General features: G+C 47.2%; 1 protein-coding gene across 2 annotated transcripts; it reads right to left on the reverse strand.

Annotated features, from left to right (window-relative positions):
• LOC131593127 (epidermal differentiation-specific protein-like) lies at positions 1–13,382 on the reverse strand. Of its 2 annotated transcripts, none has more exons than XM_058865383.1 (2): positions 13,316–13,382; positions 1–770 (listed from the first exon to the last, which is right to left on the reverse strand). In XM_058865383.1, exons 1-2 carry the CDS (start codon positions 13,320–13,322, stop codon positions 187–189), a joined length of 591 nt encoding a protein of 196 aa, XP_058721366.1. In that variant the 5' UTR covers positions 13,323–13,382; the 3' UTR covers positions 1–186. The 2 variants fall into 2 exon arrangements, with proteins under 2 accessions (XP_058721366.1, XP_058721375.1); XM_058865392.1 differs by lacking the exon at positions 13,316–13,382 and adding an exon at positions 2,260–2,324.
• Positions 13,383–16,177: the final 2,795 nt, after the last annotated feature.

Genomic DNA, 16,177 nt, shown 5'->3' on the forward strand with positions numbered 1-16,177 from the left:
TTCTTTATTGGCACCAACACAAAATGGATTACAGACAATGACAGAGGCCATTTGTGGGGCAGGAGAGCTCTCACTTTCAGCGGTCCTGTGATGCTGGGGGAAAAGTGACAAAAGCAGAGGGAGAGAACAAGTTCTCAAATTTCTTGCTGGGGCTGCATCTTTTCTCAGCGCTGCAGGATCTGTGTTCTAACAGCCACAGCCAGGGCGAAGGGGACGCAGGAAGGAAAGCTTGTCGTTGAACTTGATGGCCTTGTAATTTGGAAGGTGCTCATGTTCTCGTGCAATGTATTGAAATCCACTTCCATCACCGTTTTCGCACAGCAGCCAGACACCTCTCTGGACTTTGTGTGAAGATGTGGTGTCATTGTCATGTCCCCTAGACAGATTGGTTGCTTCTCTTATTACTCTGCTCCTCCCTCGATAATCAGCATGTTCGTAGAGAGTGATCTCGGGATTGTGCAGATTTTCAGTGATCACCTGCAGAGAGCTGATCCTATCATTCATCTTTTTACCAACAAAGTCATGATCGCCCTCCTCAAGTACCAGTAGCTGTCCTTTATAGTCTGCATGCTGATAAGCCACCCAAGGATGGCCAATTACTCTCACTGAGGAGATACAATCGTTCCAATCTGCATCTTTTAGGTTGGCAATGTTGGTGTGGAATTCTTTGGACATGCCCTTGAAGTTAGCATGCTCATAAACAATGATTTTTCCCATCTCAGCAGGGCTTCTGTGGTTTGGATTTTCTGCTGTAGGAGTTGAATGGCAGCCTACAGAAAATGAAAACAGAAAATAATCAATGATTGTAAGAGGTCTTTACATACCAGACATTAAATGCTGGAAACCAGAGAAGACAAAAGGTGAAAAGGAAACTTAAAACAATTTTAGCAGAAGATAAAAATTGCACCAGCTATGCAAGAGTGAGGACATGACATAGAAATTTCAATTTGGAGGAGAAAAGTAAAATGAGATTTGTACAACACAACAGTCCAGTTTCATTTAATATGTATACCTGCGAGGGATACCTGAGCATTTTGTGTAACATCCTATTGGTATACCCTAAATAATAACAAAATAAAATACACAACTAGTGATAAACCTTTCTGTTGATAATTGACACTGCAGTTGAGAAATATTAGAATATTAATAAATATAATAGAAACTGGCACTCATTGTTTGGAGTAGGTTTCATGAGCCACAAAGAATGTAATATAAAAGTAGTGAGACATGCAATTAATTTCTAAAAGAAAGTGACTTTTTTATTTAAAATTGTGGGGAAAACCCCTATTTTCTAAGGGCAGAAAAGAATTTTAAATTCACTGAAACACCTAATTTCTCTTTTTATATGGAATTTTACTGAAATCAAAAAGTTTCTTCTCTTGACATACACTGAGAAGCAATCAAGTTGTAAGCATCAACCCTTTAACTTAGACTAAATTTCAGGTTTTAAATGTCTTTTCCTAACACTACTACCAACACACATATCTAATTCCCCACAGTCATCTGTGTTCAGTTAAAAAGCCACAGTGTTTATTAGTAACAGCTGCAGGAATAGTAATGAGAGGCCATTTATGATAACAGCTCCCTCTCTAAATCATGTAGCAGTTACTGAAGCAAAGATTTACATTTCAGGGCAAACAAAAGGGACCGAAAAAGCCACTCCTCTAGCTGGTTCTGAGAAAGGATGGGAAAAGACAGATATTCCCAGTAAGATTAAAAGCCATAGTAATACTGCAGGACATGTGCATTATAATTTAAAAACCTGAATCACTTAAACCTCACTTCTATAGAAAAAAAAACCAACAAACCTCTATGTTATTAAGAACATGTATTTTTTTACAGTTATGAAAGCATATACGGAACCTGAGGGGACCTCAACTCGGACTCACTGACTGATTAAGCACTACTATAATTTCTACCCGTAGAAAAAGTATGAATAATGACCCGTTTTGCTGATACAACATAAGGATCCCATGACGAAGATAAATTTGTAGAATATCTTCACTTTCACCCCTCACAATGGTGCACCACTGGCCCCCTGCACCCTCTCCCTTGGCAAGGTTTGTTTGTCCTGCAGCAGCCATCTCCTCCTCATGCCCTGCAAGATGGGTTCAGTCTCTGCACATGCACACAGCACACCCTCATGGCTGTGCTGCAGCTCTCAGCCCAACACTAAAGCCTCCTTCCCTTCCCCTGCATTATTGCCCTGCAGCTGCCCAAGAAACCCTTCCAGTTCTCTGTGCACAGTGTGCCTCTTACCTTGATGGCAGCTGCAGGGCTGGAGAGAGCTGAGGGCAATTCCTCCAGTGCAGGGCTGAGGTTTGGGAAGGGCGTCTCACCTCCCTGCATTTATACTTGCACAGAAGTCTTGTGCAACACCCCAGGTGACAGAACTGAGAAATGGTCAATAAATAAACAAAAATTATTAACTATCTTATTTGAATTTTGATCTGTCTACAACCACTTGTGTTATTGCTTTGGGTCAAAAGTCTGTTGAAGCATAAACCTCTGATAAAACCATAGAACTTTGGTTCTTGTTTGTCCTTCTCCTCCAGAAGCAGATGAATCATAGTAATAAAAAATATCAAAGTACTTTATGACACATAGGCTGTAGATTTTTTCTGCCTGTTGTAAAATACATTATCTTTACCAGTGAAGCAAATATAGTAAACAATGCTAATTTTCCAAAGGGCTTTGCTGGGAGATGCCCACTTGACAGAGGTGGCATTTAGGTAGAATTTTATTTAATTATCCTCTTCCTTCTCACCTACATAGCCATTTGAGTAGCTACAGGGAGGAAGAGCTGCTAGAGCAGGGCCAGGATGCTCTGGCAGAGCTGCAGTGGCAATATTTTTTTTTTCATTGCAGGTTAACTCTGTAATATATTTTCAGACAGGTTCACTGCCTAGCATGCCAGAAAGCTGTTCTGCAGCAGGAGAAAGCAATAGGATCTTTATTAATTCACGTAATAAAGGGGGACCCCTGCTCTGTCAGATAGGAAGTAACTGGAGAAGATGGGGAGCTGGGAAGGGAGATAGTTCACCCCTGCAAAATAAGCAGCCTGAGATTCAGCCAAATCCTCATGCTGTATCTCTTCACTGGTGCTTGGCTGAGCCCATGGTGTGCTAGATCACAAAACTAAGCCAGCATAAAAATACTTGAGGCTTTGGGGTTTTTTCCATGTGGTCCATTGTTTCGCAGCTCTGCAGAGGCTGGAAGCAGAGGAATTGAAACTTGTAAATTGCAATTTTGGGGTTTTGAAGAGAAAGAGGCCCTCACTTTCTAGCAACAGCTAGCTGAGAAGTCCCTTTTCTGAACAGGAAAATCACACCTTTAGGACACATGTGTTACAGTGATCTCAGCCTACCTGAGTCCAGCACCTCAGTTCAGTGCTACTGGAAAGGGCAAAACTCCATTCCACTGCTGAACCATTGTGTCCACTGTCTGGTGAAGAGAAGGGAGGACAAATGAGCACCCTAATGTGAGGAACACTTGAAAGAGGGATTAAAACAGCCTAGACTAGGATGGATTTACACTGCTATTGTACAACATTCATTCTTCTTAGCTTACTAATATGTTTTACTCATTAAATTATTTAGCTTCTCAAAAAAAAAAAATAATGTGTAATGACATAATTAATCATGAACTAAACATTCCAAACTTTCTCAGCACCTGCAGACACAGAAAGCGCCTTTGACCAAATGTATGAGCCATGAAGGCATCACAAAGACCGAGTCTGAGTGTATCTAAACTATGGTACGGAGTGATGCAGCCAACAGTGAATTCCTAAGCCATCCACACACTCCCTGCAGAGCACAAAAGCCAGCAGTGGGGCTTTTCATGGCCTCCAGGAAAATCAAAAGGCAATGTATGATGGAATGATACACGATGGAATCCTTTACCATGTTTTCTGTGCTACTACAAAAACGTGGTAAAAGATCTCTGTACAAACACTGCCAGGTTCACAGAAAGAAATGAGTTCCTGGTTCTCATTGACCATCTGTCCCTGGTGTTATTGGATTGAAAACTAAATGGATTTTAATGTCATTAATCTCATTTTATATGGTGCTTTATGCACAAGGAAGTCACTGAACAAAGCCCCACACCCCAGGGTGGGGTTGGGGGGTTGATATTGGAAATATTTATGGAGTTTTCTTTGAGGGTTGGGTTTGTTTGCTTTTATTCCTTATGGATCACAGAACGATTTGGGTTGAAAAGGACCTTAAAGGTCATTCCAACCCCCCTGGCATGGGCAGGGACACCTTCCACTAGACCAGGTGCTCAAAGTCCCATCCAACCTGGCCTTGAAATATTCCAGGGATAGGGAATTTCCAACTCCTCTGGGAAATCTGTTTCTGTGTTCCTGTGTCTTACTACTCTCACAGTAAAGAATTCCTAGTATCTAAACTAAACCTGCCCTCTTTCAGCTTGAAGTCATTTCCCCTTGTCCTCCCACTGCGTGCCCTTGTTGAAACGTCCCTCTCCAGCTCTCTTTTAGCCCCTCTGGGTACTAGAAGACCACAGTAAGGTCACCCCAAAGCTTTCTCCAGGCTGAACAACCACAATTCTCTCAACCTTTCCTCAGAGGAGAAGTGCCCTAGCCCTCTGCTCATCTTCACATCTCTCCTATGAACTCATTCTAACTGGTCCATGGCCTGAGAATTGTGCTGAGGTGCTCAGAGCTGGACACAACACTTCAGGTGGAAGAAATTTATGGGAAACAATGTTTCTCAAAATTCCTCTTATGCCCCTCCTGCAGAAGCAGCAGTATCTCAAAATCTGAAAAAGAAAGTGTGAGACAAAAGTGAAAATATACGAGAAGGAGGATAAACCCCTCTTCCTCTATTGCAAAAAACACTCCAGCAAGAGAAGAATAGAGACCATAAAAACTTTTTCATAAAAAGTTTTTTTTATGAAAAACTTTTTTATAAAACTCCTTCCTTCCTTTCCTTCCTTCCTTCCTTCCTTCCTTCCTTCCTTCCTTCCTTCCTTCCTTCCTTCCTTCCTTCCTTCCTTCCTTCCTTCCTTCCTTCCTTCCTTCCTTCCTTCCTTCCTTCCTTCCTTCCTTCCTTCCTTCCTTCCTTCCTTCCTTCCTTCCTTCCTTCCTTCCTTCCTTCCTTCCTTCCTTCCTTCCTTCCTTCCTTCCTTCCTTCCTTCCTTCCTTCCTTCCTTCCTTCCTTCCTTCCTTCCTTCCTTCCTTCCTTCCTTCCTTCCTTCCTTCCTTCCTTCCTTCCTTCCTTCCTTCCTTCCTTCCTTCCTTCCTTCCTTCCTTCCTTCCTTCCTTCCTCCCTCCCTCCCTCCCTCCCTCCCTCCCTCCCTCCCTCCCTCCCTCCCTCCCTCCCTCCCTCCCTCCCTCCCAAAACAATTTCACTTAAAGCTGTGGATGTCACATATGCACCCACTTCACAGTGCTGAAAAAGGTCAAATGGTAGAAAAATCTCATTAACAAAAAACTCCTTCACACACCACATCCTGTTGTGTTCCCATTTTGCTCTATCACTGCAGATACCTTAGTTTATATCTCAGTATTTGTTGAGGGTTAGGTGGGAATTTTTACCCATTATGTGCTGGGAAACCTAACTACCGGTACTTAAGGGTGCTCACGAAGGACAAAGAGTAGCCGGGCCCAGGGTGGCGGGGAAGGGGGCAGAAAAAGGAGGGTGGGGACAGTTTTTGGCTGGCTTTTTTCCTCGGCTTTGGGGAAGAAGGACGTTCCTGCGCTGGGTCGCGGAGCTGCTTCTTCTCCTTCTCCCCTCTTGGTTGGTGGCCTCGCACCCGCTGTCCTGCCAGGCATCGCCGTGGAGCTGCTGATACACCTCATCCACCAGCCCAGGATCGCAGCTCGTCCCTGCTGTCCCAGCTGACTGTTTCCTCGGAGCCCTGCAGGAGCACCGGGACTGACTGCCCGAGGGGTTTGTGAAAACAAAGCCTCTCCTCCATCCCGTCTCAGCCGAGAAAGCTGTCCCGGGGTCCCTGGTTCTGTTTTCTTGTTATTGCTGTAGTTATTGTTTGTTTGTTTACCTGGTTATACTAGTAAAGAACTGTTAATTCCTATCCCCAGATCTCTGCCTGAAAGCCCCTGATTTCAAAATTATAATAATTCGGAGGGAGGGGGTCTACATTCTTTCATCCCAAGGGAGGCTCCTGCTCTCCCTAGCAGACACCTGTCTTCTAGAACCAAGACAGATTTTGGCGCCCAACGTGGGGCACTGAGAGAAAAAGGGCAAAAAAGGAATAACAGTTCTTAAATAACCTAACTTTTGTGTGCTGGATTTAGAAACCTTGTTAGGTAGAACCATGCTGCTTAGCTTACCCAGGTTCGTGGGCCATGTGGTCACAGCTATATTTCTCCCATTTGCTGCACCTTACCTAAATATGGGTCCTATAACTAAGGCTACTGTGGCTATTATCCAGCTTGTTTTGTGGGTTGATAAGGTGAGGAATTCATGGATGTTTAACGTCCTCTGGACGGCGGGCTCATGGATTCAGAGCTGTCACACACTAACTGGATGGTTTTCAGGTTACTTTAATAATGGTACCTACTGGGAGAAAAAGACAGCTGGGGAAATTTTCTCCCAACCTTTCACCCAGTTCCTTGGGCCTACCCCGCCAGTTTTCAAAGGGCTAAAATCTTCTCTGGATGCTAATGACATCATACAGTGGCTGGTGTTGCTGATAGGCCTGTTCTACCTAGCCTTCAGAGACAAAGGGAAAGAGACCGGAGGTGCTGCTCCAGAGCCTGGCACAGCCCCAGAGACAGGGAGTGCTGCTCCAGAGCCTGCCCCTGCCCCAGAGACAGGGAGTGCTGCCCCAGAGCCTGCCCCTGCCCCAGAGCCAGGGAGTGCTGCTCCAGAGCCTGCCCCTGCCCCACAGCCCACCTCAGAAATGAACCACCCAGGGTGGGTGGGGGTGCTGGTGAAGGAGATGCATGAGATGGGCCAGATGCTAAAGGAGTGCATTTACTCAGCTGCTGGGAAACCCTTCCCCTGCCCCGAAGAGGGAGAGTCTGAGGGTGCAGCAGTGGAACCCACAGATGTTACAACCGTCCAGGTTCCAGCTGAACCACAAGGGCAGTCACAGCCAGCAGCTGTTGCCCCTGTGGAAACGAGGAAGTCTAAGATGAAATCACAGCACCCTGCTGATAAGGATAAGAAAGGAGGGTCCTCACAACCCACAGGGGAGCCAGAAGTTGAAATCATTACTGAGTCTCTGACATATGACAGTCTCCGTAAGTTACAAAAAGACATTGTGAGGCGGGGGCGTGAGCCTTATACCACCTGGTTACTTCGGGTCTGGGACCTTATGGGTACAGGCGTGCAGCTGGATGGTGGTGAGGCAAGGAATGTGGGACCCTTGACGCAGGACTCAGGTGTGAATCAGATATTCGTCAGGGAGCAAGGGCCCCTTTCCCTCTGGGAGCGGCTTTTGATGAGTGTAAGAGAAAGGTTTGTCCATAGAGAGAGAATGGAGGAGCACTATCATAGAAGGGAATGGAAAACCATTGAGGAAGGGATCCAACAGATGAGAGAAGTGGCGATATTAGAGGTCCTTTTTGGAAGGGGTGGACAGCATGATAATGACCCCGACAAAGTCAGGTGCACTGGGCAGATGTTGTGGAGTCTGGCAAATCTAGGGCCACGTGACTACACCACCTATATTGCAATGATTAATGCCGATAACGGCCGAGAGACGGTGGGTTCTGTTGCCACCAGGCTTAGAAATTATGACAGTATGGTCCATGGCCCACATCAGGCTAAGATTTCTGCTGTGATTAAGGAACTCAAAGAGGAGATGAGGGAAATGAGGGAAGAGATGAGGAAGAGCAGTTCCCATATGGCACCAGTGCGGGTCACAAGCCCAAAACTCCAAGCCCCACGTCCCCCAGCTAGAGAGAGAGGGTACACCTCACGAACTGAGCTGTGGTTCTTTCTACGTGACCATGGGGAAGACATGGGAAAGTGGGATGGGAAACCCACTTCTGCCCTGGCAGCACGAGTGCGTCAACTCAGGCAGGGAACCAGTAACCAGAAAGGTTCCACTAAAGTGAAGGTAGCCTCAGCCTCCCGTGACGAAACTGCCAGATATTACAGAAAAGAGGATGATCCCCTTGAAGGAACCTTTAGCATGTATGCCCAGGGAGGAGAGGATGACCAGTGCTAGAGGGGCCCTGCCTCTAGCCAGGAAGAGGCACGGGAAAACCGGGTCTTTTGGACGGTGTGGATCCGATGGCCTGGCACATCAGAGCCACAAAAATACGAAGCTTTAGTTGATACTGGTGCACAGTGTACCCTAATGCCGTCAGGACATGTGGGGGCAGAACCTGTTTCCATTGCTGGGGTGACGGGGGGATCGCAGCAATTGACTCTGTTGGAAGCTGAGGTGAGCCTGACTGGGAAAGAGTGGCAGAAACATCCCATTGTGACTGGCCCAGAGGCCCCGTGTATTCTGGGCATGGACTTCCTTCGAAATGGCTATTACAAAGACCCAAAGGGACTCAGGTGGGCTTTTGGAATAGCTGCTGTGGAGGCAGAGGACATTAAGCAATTGAACACCTTGCCTGGACTATCAGAGAACCCATCTGCAGTAGGACTCCTGAAGGTGGAAGAACAGCGAGTGCCAATTGCCACCTCGATGGTGCACCGCCGACAGTATAGGACAAATCGAGATGCTGTGATCCCCATCCACAAGATGATCCGAGAACTGGAGAGCCAAGGGGTGGTCAGCAAAACCCACTCACCCTTCAACAGCCCCATCTGGCCTGTGCGCAAGTCTGACAGAGAACGGAGATTGACTGTGGACTATCGTGCATTGAATGAAGTGACTCCACCGCTGAGCGCTGCCGTGCCGGACATGCTGGAGCTCCAGTATGAGCTGGAGTCCAAAGCAGCGAAGTGGTATGCCACTATCGACATTGCTAATGCATTTTTCTCCATTCCCTTGGCAGCAGAATGCAGGCCTCAGTTTGCCTTCACGTGGAGGGGAGTGCAGTACACCTGGAACCGACTGCCCCAGGGGTGGAAGCACAGCCCCACCATCTGCCATGGACTGATCCAGGCTGCCCTGGAAAAGGGTGAGGCTCCAGAACATCTGCAGTACATTGATGACATCATTGTGTGGGGGAACACAGCAGTGGAAGTATTTGAGAAAAGAGAAAAGATCATCCAGATTCTGCTAGAAGCCGGCTTTGCCATCAAGAAGAACAAAGTCAAAGGACCTGCTCGAGAGATCCAGTTCCTGGGAGTAAAGTGGCAAGATGGGCGGCGTCAGATTCCCACTGAGGTCGTCAATAAGATCACTGCAATGTCTCCACCAGCCAACAAGAAGGAAACACAAGCTTTCCTAGGTGCCATAGGTTTTTGGAGGATGCACATTCCTGAGTACAGCCAGATCGTGAGCCCTCTCTACCTGGTTACCCGAAAAAAGAATGATTTCCACTGGGGCCCTGAACAGCAGCAAGCCTTTGCTCAGATCAAACAGGAGATTGCTCATGCAGTAGCCCTTGGCCCAGTCAGGACAGGACCAGACGTGAAGAACGTGCTCTACTCTGCAGCTGGGAACAATGGTTTGTCCTGGAGCCTTTGGCAGAAAGTGCCTGGGGAGACTCGAGGCCGACCACTGGGATTCTGGAGCCGAAGCTACAGAGGGTCCGAAGCCAACTACACTCCCACAGAGAAGGAAATCTTAGCTGCCTATGAAGGAGTCCAAGCCGCCTCAGAAGTGATTGGCACAGAAGCACAACTCCTCCTGGCACCCCGACTGCCAGTGCTGGGGTGCATGTTTAAAGGAAAAGTTCCTGCTACTCACCATGCCACCGACGCTACATGGAGCAAGTGGATCGCCCTCATCACGCAGCGCGCCCGTATTGGAAACCCAAATCGCCCTGGGATTTTGGAGATAATTACAAACTGGCCTGAAGGTGAAAACTTTGGTCTCACTGATGAAGAGAAGCAGGAACAAGTGACACGGGCTGAAGAAGCTCCACCGTATAACCAGCTGCCAGCAGAAGAAACACGCTACGCTCTGTTCACTGATGGTTCCTGTCGCATCGTAGGGATGAACCGGAAGTGGAAAGCAGCCGTATGGAGCCCCACACGACAGGTCGCAGAGGCCACTGAAGGAGAAGGTGGATCAAGCCAACTTGCTGAACTCAAAGCTGTTCAACTGGCCCTGGACATTGCTGAAAGAGAGAGGTGGCCAAAGCTCTACCTCTACACAGATTCATGGATGGTAGCCAACGCTCTGTGGGGATGGTTGGAAAGGTGGAAAAAGGCCAACTGGCAACGCAGAGGAAAGCCAATCTGGGCTGCTGATGAGTGGAAAGACATCGCCACCAGGGTAGAGAAACTGTCTGTGAGGGTCCGTCATGTAGATGCCCATGTCCCCAAGAGTAGGGCTAATGAAGAGCACCGAAACAATGAGCAGGTGGATCAGGCTGCAAAGATAGAGGTGTCAAAGACAGACTTAGATTGGCAACACAAGGGAGAGTTGTTCCTAGCTCGATGGGCCCATGACGCCTCAGGTCATCAGGGTAGAGATGCCACCTATAAGTGGGCACGAGACCGAGGGGTGGATCTAACCATGGACAGTATTTCTCAGGTTATCCATGACTGTGAGACGTGTGCCACGATCAAGCAGGCCAAGCGGTTGAAGCCCCTCTGGTACGGTGGGCGGTGGTCCAGATACAAGTATGGGGAGGCCTGGCAGATTGACTACATCACACTGCCTCAAACCCGCCAAGGCAAGCGCTATGTGCTCACCATGGTAGAAGCCACCACTGGATGGTTGGAAACCTACCCTGTGCCTCATGCCACTGCCCGGAACACCATCCTGGGACTTGAAAAGCAGGTCCTTTGGAGGCATGGCACCCCGAGAGGATTGAGTCAGACAATGGGACTCATTTCAAGAACAGCCTTATAAACAGCTGGGCTAGGGAACATGGCATTGAGTGGGTGTACCATATCCCCTACCATGCACCTGCTGCTGGAAAAGTTGAACGGTGCAATGGCCTGCTTAAAACCAGCTTGAAGGCGCTGGGTGGGGGAACTTTCAAGAACTGGGAGATTAATTTAGCAAAAGCCACATGGTTAGTGAACACCCGAGGTTCCACTAACCGAGCAGGCCCTGCCCAATCTGAGCCCTTTAGAACGACAGATGGAGATAAGGTTCCAGTGGTACATATGAGAGGTATGCTGGGAAAAACTGTTTGGGTTAATTCTGCCTCCAGCAAAGACAATCCAATCCGTGGGGTTGTCTTTGCTCAAGGACCGGGTTGCACTTGGTGGGTGATGCAAAAAGATGGAGAGACCCGGTGCATACCTCAAGGGGACCTGGTTTTAGGGTGAACTACCCATGACACTGTGCTTGTATCTGTATCTGCATGTACATATGTATATAGTTAAAGTAGTATGTGTTAGTGTATAATTTAAAGGTTTAATATTTGATGTAACATTTTGGTATGGGAAAAAATTCGGGGTGGATAGTGTTGAGGGTTAGGTGGGAATTTTTACCCATTATGTGCTGGGAAACCTAACTACCGGTACTTAAGGGTGCTCACGAAGGACAAAGAGTAGCCGGGCCCAGGGTGGCGGGGAAGGGGGCAGAAAAAGGAGGGTGGGGACAGTTTTTGGCTGGCTTTTTTCCTCGGCTTCGGGGAAGAAGGACGTTCCTGCGCTGGGTCGCGGAGCTGCTTCTTCTCCTTCTCCCCTCTTGGTTGGTGGCCTCGCACCCGCTGTCCTGCCAGGCATCGCCGTGGAGCTGCTGATACACCTCATCCACCAGCCCAGGATCGCAGCTCGTCCCTGCTGTCCCAGCTGACTGTTTCCTCGGAGCCCTGCAGGAGCACCGGGACTGACTGCCCGAGGGGTTTGTGAAAACAAAGCCTCTCCTCCATCCCGTCTCAGCCGAGAAAGCTGTCCCGGGGTCCCTGGTTCTGTTTTCTTGTTATTGCTGTAGTTATTGTTTGTTTGTTTACCTGGTTATACTAGTAAAGAACTGTTATTCCTATCCCCAGATCTCTGCCTGAAAGCCCCTGATTTCAAAATTATAATAATTCGGAGGGAGGGGGTCTACATTCTTTCATCCCAAGGGAGGCTCCTGCTCTCCCTAGCAGACACCTGTCTTCTAGAACCAAGACAGTATTCATCTGCTTTTACGCCTTACTTTAAAACAAGAGGATTAAAGAGGCAATAAAATCACACATGAAGTATATCCCAGCCAATTTCTGCTTGCTATTTTTGTCTGGTAGTTTTGGACTCAAGGCAGCAGAACACTGGTTCCTTTACTTTGGAGCGGGTTGTGTGGTTGGAGAGGGTGGTTTTTTGGGTTTTACTCACTTAGAAGTTGTTTGTCCTGGTAATGTAATTCTTCATCACAGAAAAAAAGTTTCTTTCCCACTTTTCACTCTCCAACTTCTGTTTCTCAAGCAAAATTGCAGCCCCCAAAATTGCAACCTAGGAACATGCCACTGGACCACAGAACCCAAAACTAAGAACAGCCTACATGCTAATAAATGCATTCACTACCAAACCCTTCGGGGGGGAAAAAATAGGCCCTTTTTTTGCCTAGCATGTATCTTCCACAAACCCCCCTTTTTTTGCTTTCCTCTGCTTGGTGCACTTCTCAATTGCTACTCTTCAGTACAGCAAACTGAACACCACTTTTTCAGCAAAAAGAGAGATGATAGAATCCTACTGGATGAGTGCTGCATATTCAGTCACAACAGTTACTGGGAGTAAGCTCCAAAGAAATAGTGCTGGAAACAGGCACAGCAAATACAGACTGACAAAAGCCTTCTAAGTCCCACTTGACAACACACAGACGTCAGAAAGAAAAGTGAAGATCTTTCCTAACTATTATTTCCCTTCCCAAGTCTCCTCTTCCCAGATGAAGGAAAAGGCAACAGGTTGTCTGTGAATAATGTCTGTTCAAAATGTCAGAAAACCATCTGGATTTGTTTTGGGGTTTTTTAATAAATGTACAAATGGTTTTCCATGGAATAGTTGCTAAGCTGGACTCCACAAACACAAAGACCTACGCTCAGCAGTGGGGAGAAGCCAGGGGAAGGCATCACAAAAGGCCTTAGCTTTCCAGCACCACGTTTTGCATCTACAGCTGCACATTTAGAAAATTCATCCAGCATTTCTGTTCCTTTGATGTTTAATTAGCAAGCTGTGCTCCTAAACCCTTTAGTGTCCCCATCCAAGCACGTGTGACAGACACGGACCTGCCCTCGACTCAACACTAGGTGTCACTTGTGCTTCAGAAATGCAATGGAAAGAGCAATGGAAACCCGACTTCAGAAAAAAACCCGACCCACCGGGCATCTGATTTTTCAGGGGATCTCTGCACCTACAGCTCCTGCTGAAGTCGTGGGCAGGTACAGGTTTTTAGAATTTTAAACTTCTCAAAATACACACCTAAAAAGCATCAGAAAATATTAAAGAATGCTTTGCCATATTCAACATAGCAGTGACAGAAAAGTTTCTCTTCTCCCTGGTGGGTGCAGAGGAACACTTTCCGACATGAGCAAGGGACCACGATGTGGAGAAGCTGTCAGAATCTGCTCTGGCAATGAGGCCTGTCTGGCGGGCCTGTCTCTGGTGCACTTTGCTGCTGCAGGTGAGAGAGCTGCTGTCCAGCTTTCAGTCCTTCCTTGCCTGCCAAAAGACTTCCAAGCAGCAGGGGCCAACACAGAGGAGAGAAAGTGGCAGGGTGTGTGGTCAGGACTCTGAGGCAGGCTAGGGCATGAAGGAAATACTGGCAAGAATACAGTAAAAATAGAAAAGATACGGAAGTGGGGTACAGAGCTAGGGAAAAGGGTTCTCCCTAGGGACACCTGGAATGTGATAGGACCATTTTATTTGCCATTTCTTTCAGAAACTAAAGTAGGAGACCAGAAAGGAAGAGACAGCGGGCTTAAAAAACAGAAGAAAATACTTTAGGAATTTAGATACAGTTCTTGCATGCATCCACAAGACATCATAGAGACCAAAGGCACCGTGTGGTTTAAAAATCTACAAGTCACAGGCAGAGAAAAACTTCACCAAAGGCTCTAAAACAAACATTCCGATGCAACTTCTGAGTCAGACAGTATTTCAAACAGCGGATTCCTAGAGAATATGAGAGTAGCCACTACCTGCTTGCCTGATGCTCCTTCCATGAAGACTCACAGCAGGTCACCACCCCTAGAGCATTCCCCTAGAGAAGGATTGGTCTGAACACCTTCCAGAACCAGAGAGACCTCAGCACACACAGGCACAACAGGTAAGAGCCTGGGACCCAAAACTTGAACTCAGGGGGTTGCAACTCAATAAAACAGAATCATAATGAGGTTCATCAGATCAAGAGAGGAAACTGCAATGGTGAAGCAGAATAAGCAATGACAGCACAACCACTTCCTTGACAAGGATGGAAGCTAATGAGGAGCATTCTTGCTAGAGGTATAAGGACCTGAAAGTACTTTTTCCTTTTCTGGCTGGGTGGTAAAGACATCACCAAGAGATTCTATGGCTTCCTGAGGTCCTAAGCAGCAAATAAATAAGACACTGAAGGAAGAAATACAGCAGAAACTTATGAAGAAACTTGGGTCAAAAAACATGTACTGAACTATCCTATTTGACCATTCACTCATGGCTCTGTGAAAGGTTAGTGTCCTGTAAGCCCAAGAATTTGGTAACGGTCATGCTAGGATCTCTTACAAATTTTCAATGGTGATAGGCCCTGCCACCATTCTGTGCATTGGGAGAGGTGAAAATACTGGAGAGCATGATCATTTCTAAGGCCTTCAACTCCCCAGCCTACCATTAGGGTTAGGCCTGCTGTGAGCAAGGGGTTGGATTAGGGACATGCAAATATCCCTCCCTGCCTCTACATGAATCTAAAATGTTTGGTACCTGCTAGCCACCCCTGCTGTGCAACTGGGCTTGGTGACAGAAAACATGGATGTGTCTGGATATGCAAACTAGGATCATGATGCATGCAGAGCACTGGAACAAGCTGGGTTTGGACACCAGACACAGGGCTGCAGAGCGCAGACAAAAACTGAGCACCGGAACCAGAATGCAGACCCAGTCAGACAGTTGGGGTTCATTGCATCAACACCCCACTCCCAAAGGCAGCTCTTAACAGGACAGTCACACAGGACCTGGACAGAGGCAACTCAATCTTCACCCAGCCCTGGGAGACTAAACAGGGACTGGTGCTTAGGTGAAGGTTCAGCCGCAGCAAAAGGTATAGCAGAGATACTCAGATAATTTAACAGGGACAGGGGGAAGAAAGTGAGAACAATTTCCAGGGAAAGTGAACAAATGGTAGCAGCCAACCTACCTGCAGGGACAGGGGGAAATGTGGGATGTGGAAGGACACCAACACAAAGTCAAGAGGTTAAGTGACATTGCAAGAGAAATCGAGGCAATTAGGAAACCTAGGCGAGGAGAAGCACTAATGATATCTGAGGATGAGAAAAAGGGAAGACCAAGCAATAGTAATGGGAATATGAACAGAGAGGAATGTGGTGCACCAAAGAGGCAAAGGAAATGAGTGGTGAGAACAACAGCAGAGAACTGGGGAAGGGAGAACAGCTAGACAGCAAGTGAGACACAGCACAGGCATTAATGCTTTCTTCCACCAAGCAAAGAATCTGACTTAGAATATCGCTGACTGAGGTAAGTAAAAACCAAAAGACATCTCTGACCAGCAGTGTGGGTGAGCAGGACACAGAAGTAGCATTTCACTTCCTTTCAGACAGCGAAACTTTCAGCAAGTTGTTTTGCATGCGCTACAGCAGTCCCAGAACAGTGCATGTAGGTCTCAGTGCCACAGGGACTGAGATACAGGGGAAAATAAAGCTCAGAAAATATACAGCAAATACTTTTCTCTCCACACACCTTCTGCTCCAGCAGCAAGAGAAAAACAAGCCTGCAAGGCTGAGGTATGAAGAAACAGGTGCCTGATGGAACAGGAAGGGGCAGCACTTCCTGCTTAAGCCCCCAGCCATGACTACTGCAGCAGTCAAATTCCTTGAAGGGTGATAAAATGTAACATGACTTCCCTCACTGCAGAGGGCCAGATGATGAAAAAAAAGTGCGTCACTGACCTCTAAACCTGAGCAAGAAAAAAAGAGAGCTTTTGGCATAGGGAGGCTCTTCTGCTGGCTCACTGAATTGAAGCCTGGGGCTAC

This window comes from Poecile atricapillus, chromosome 1 (genome assembly GCF_030490865.1).
Source record: "Poecile atricapillus isolate bPoeAtr1 chromosome 1, bPoeAtr1.hap1, whole genome shotgun sequence".
NCBI lineage: Eukaryota > Metazoa > Chordata > Aves > Passeriformes > Paridae > Poecile > Poecile atricapillus.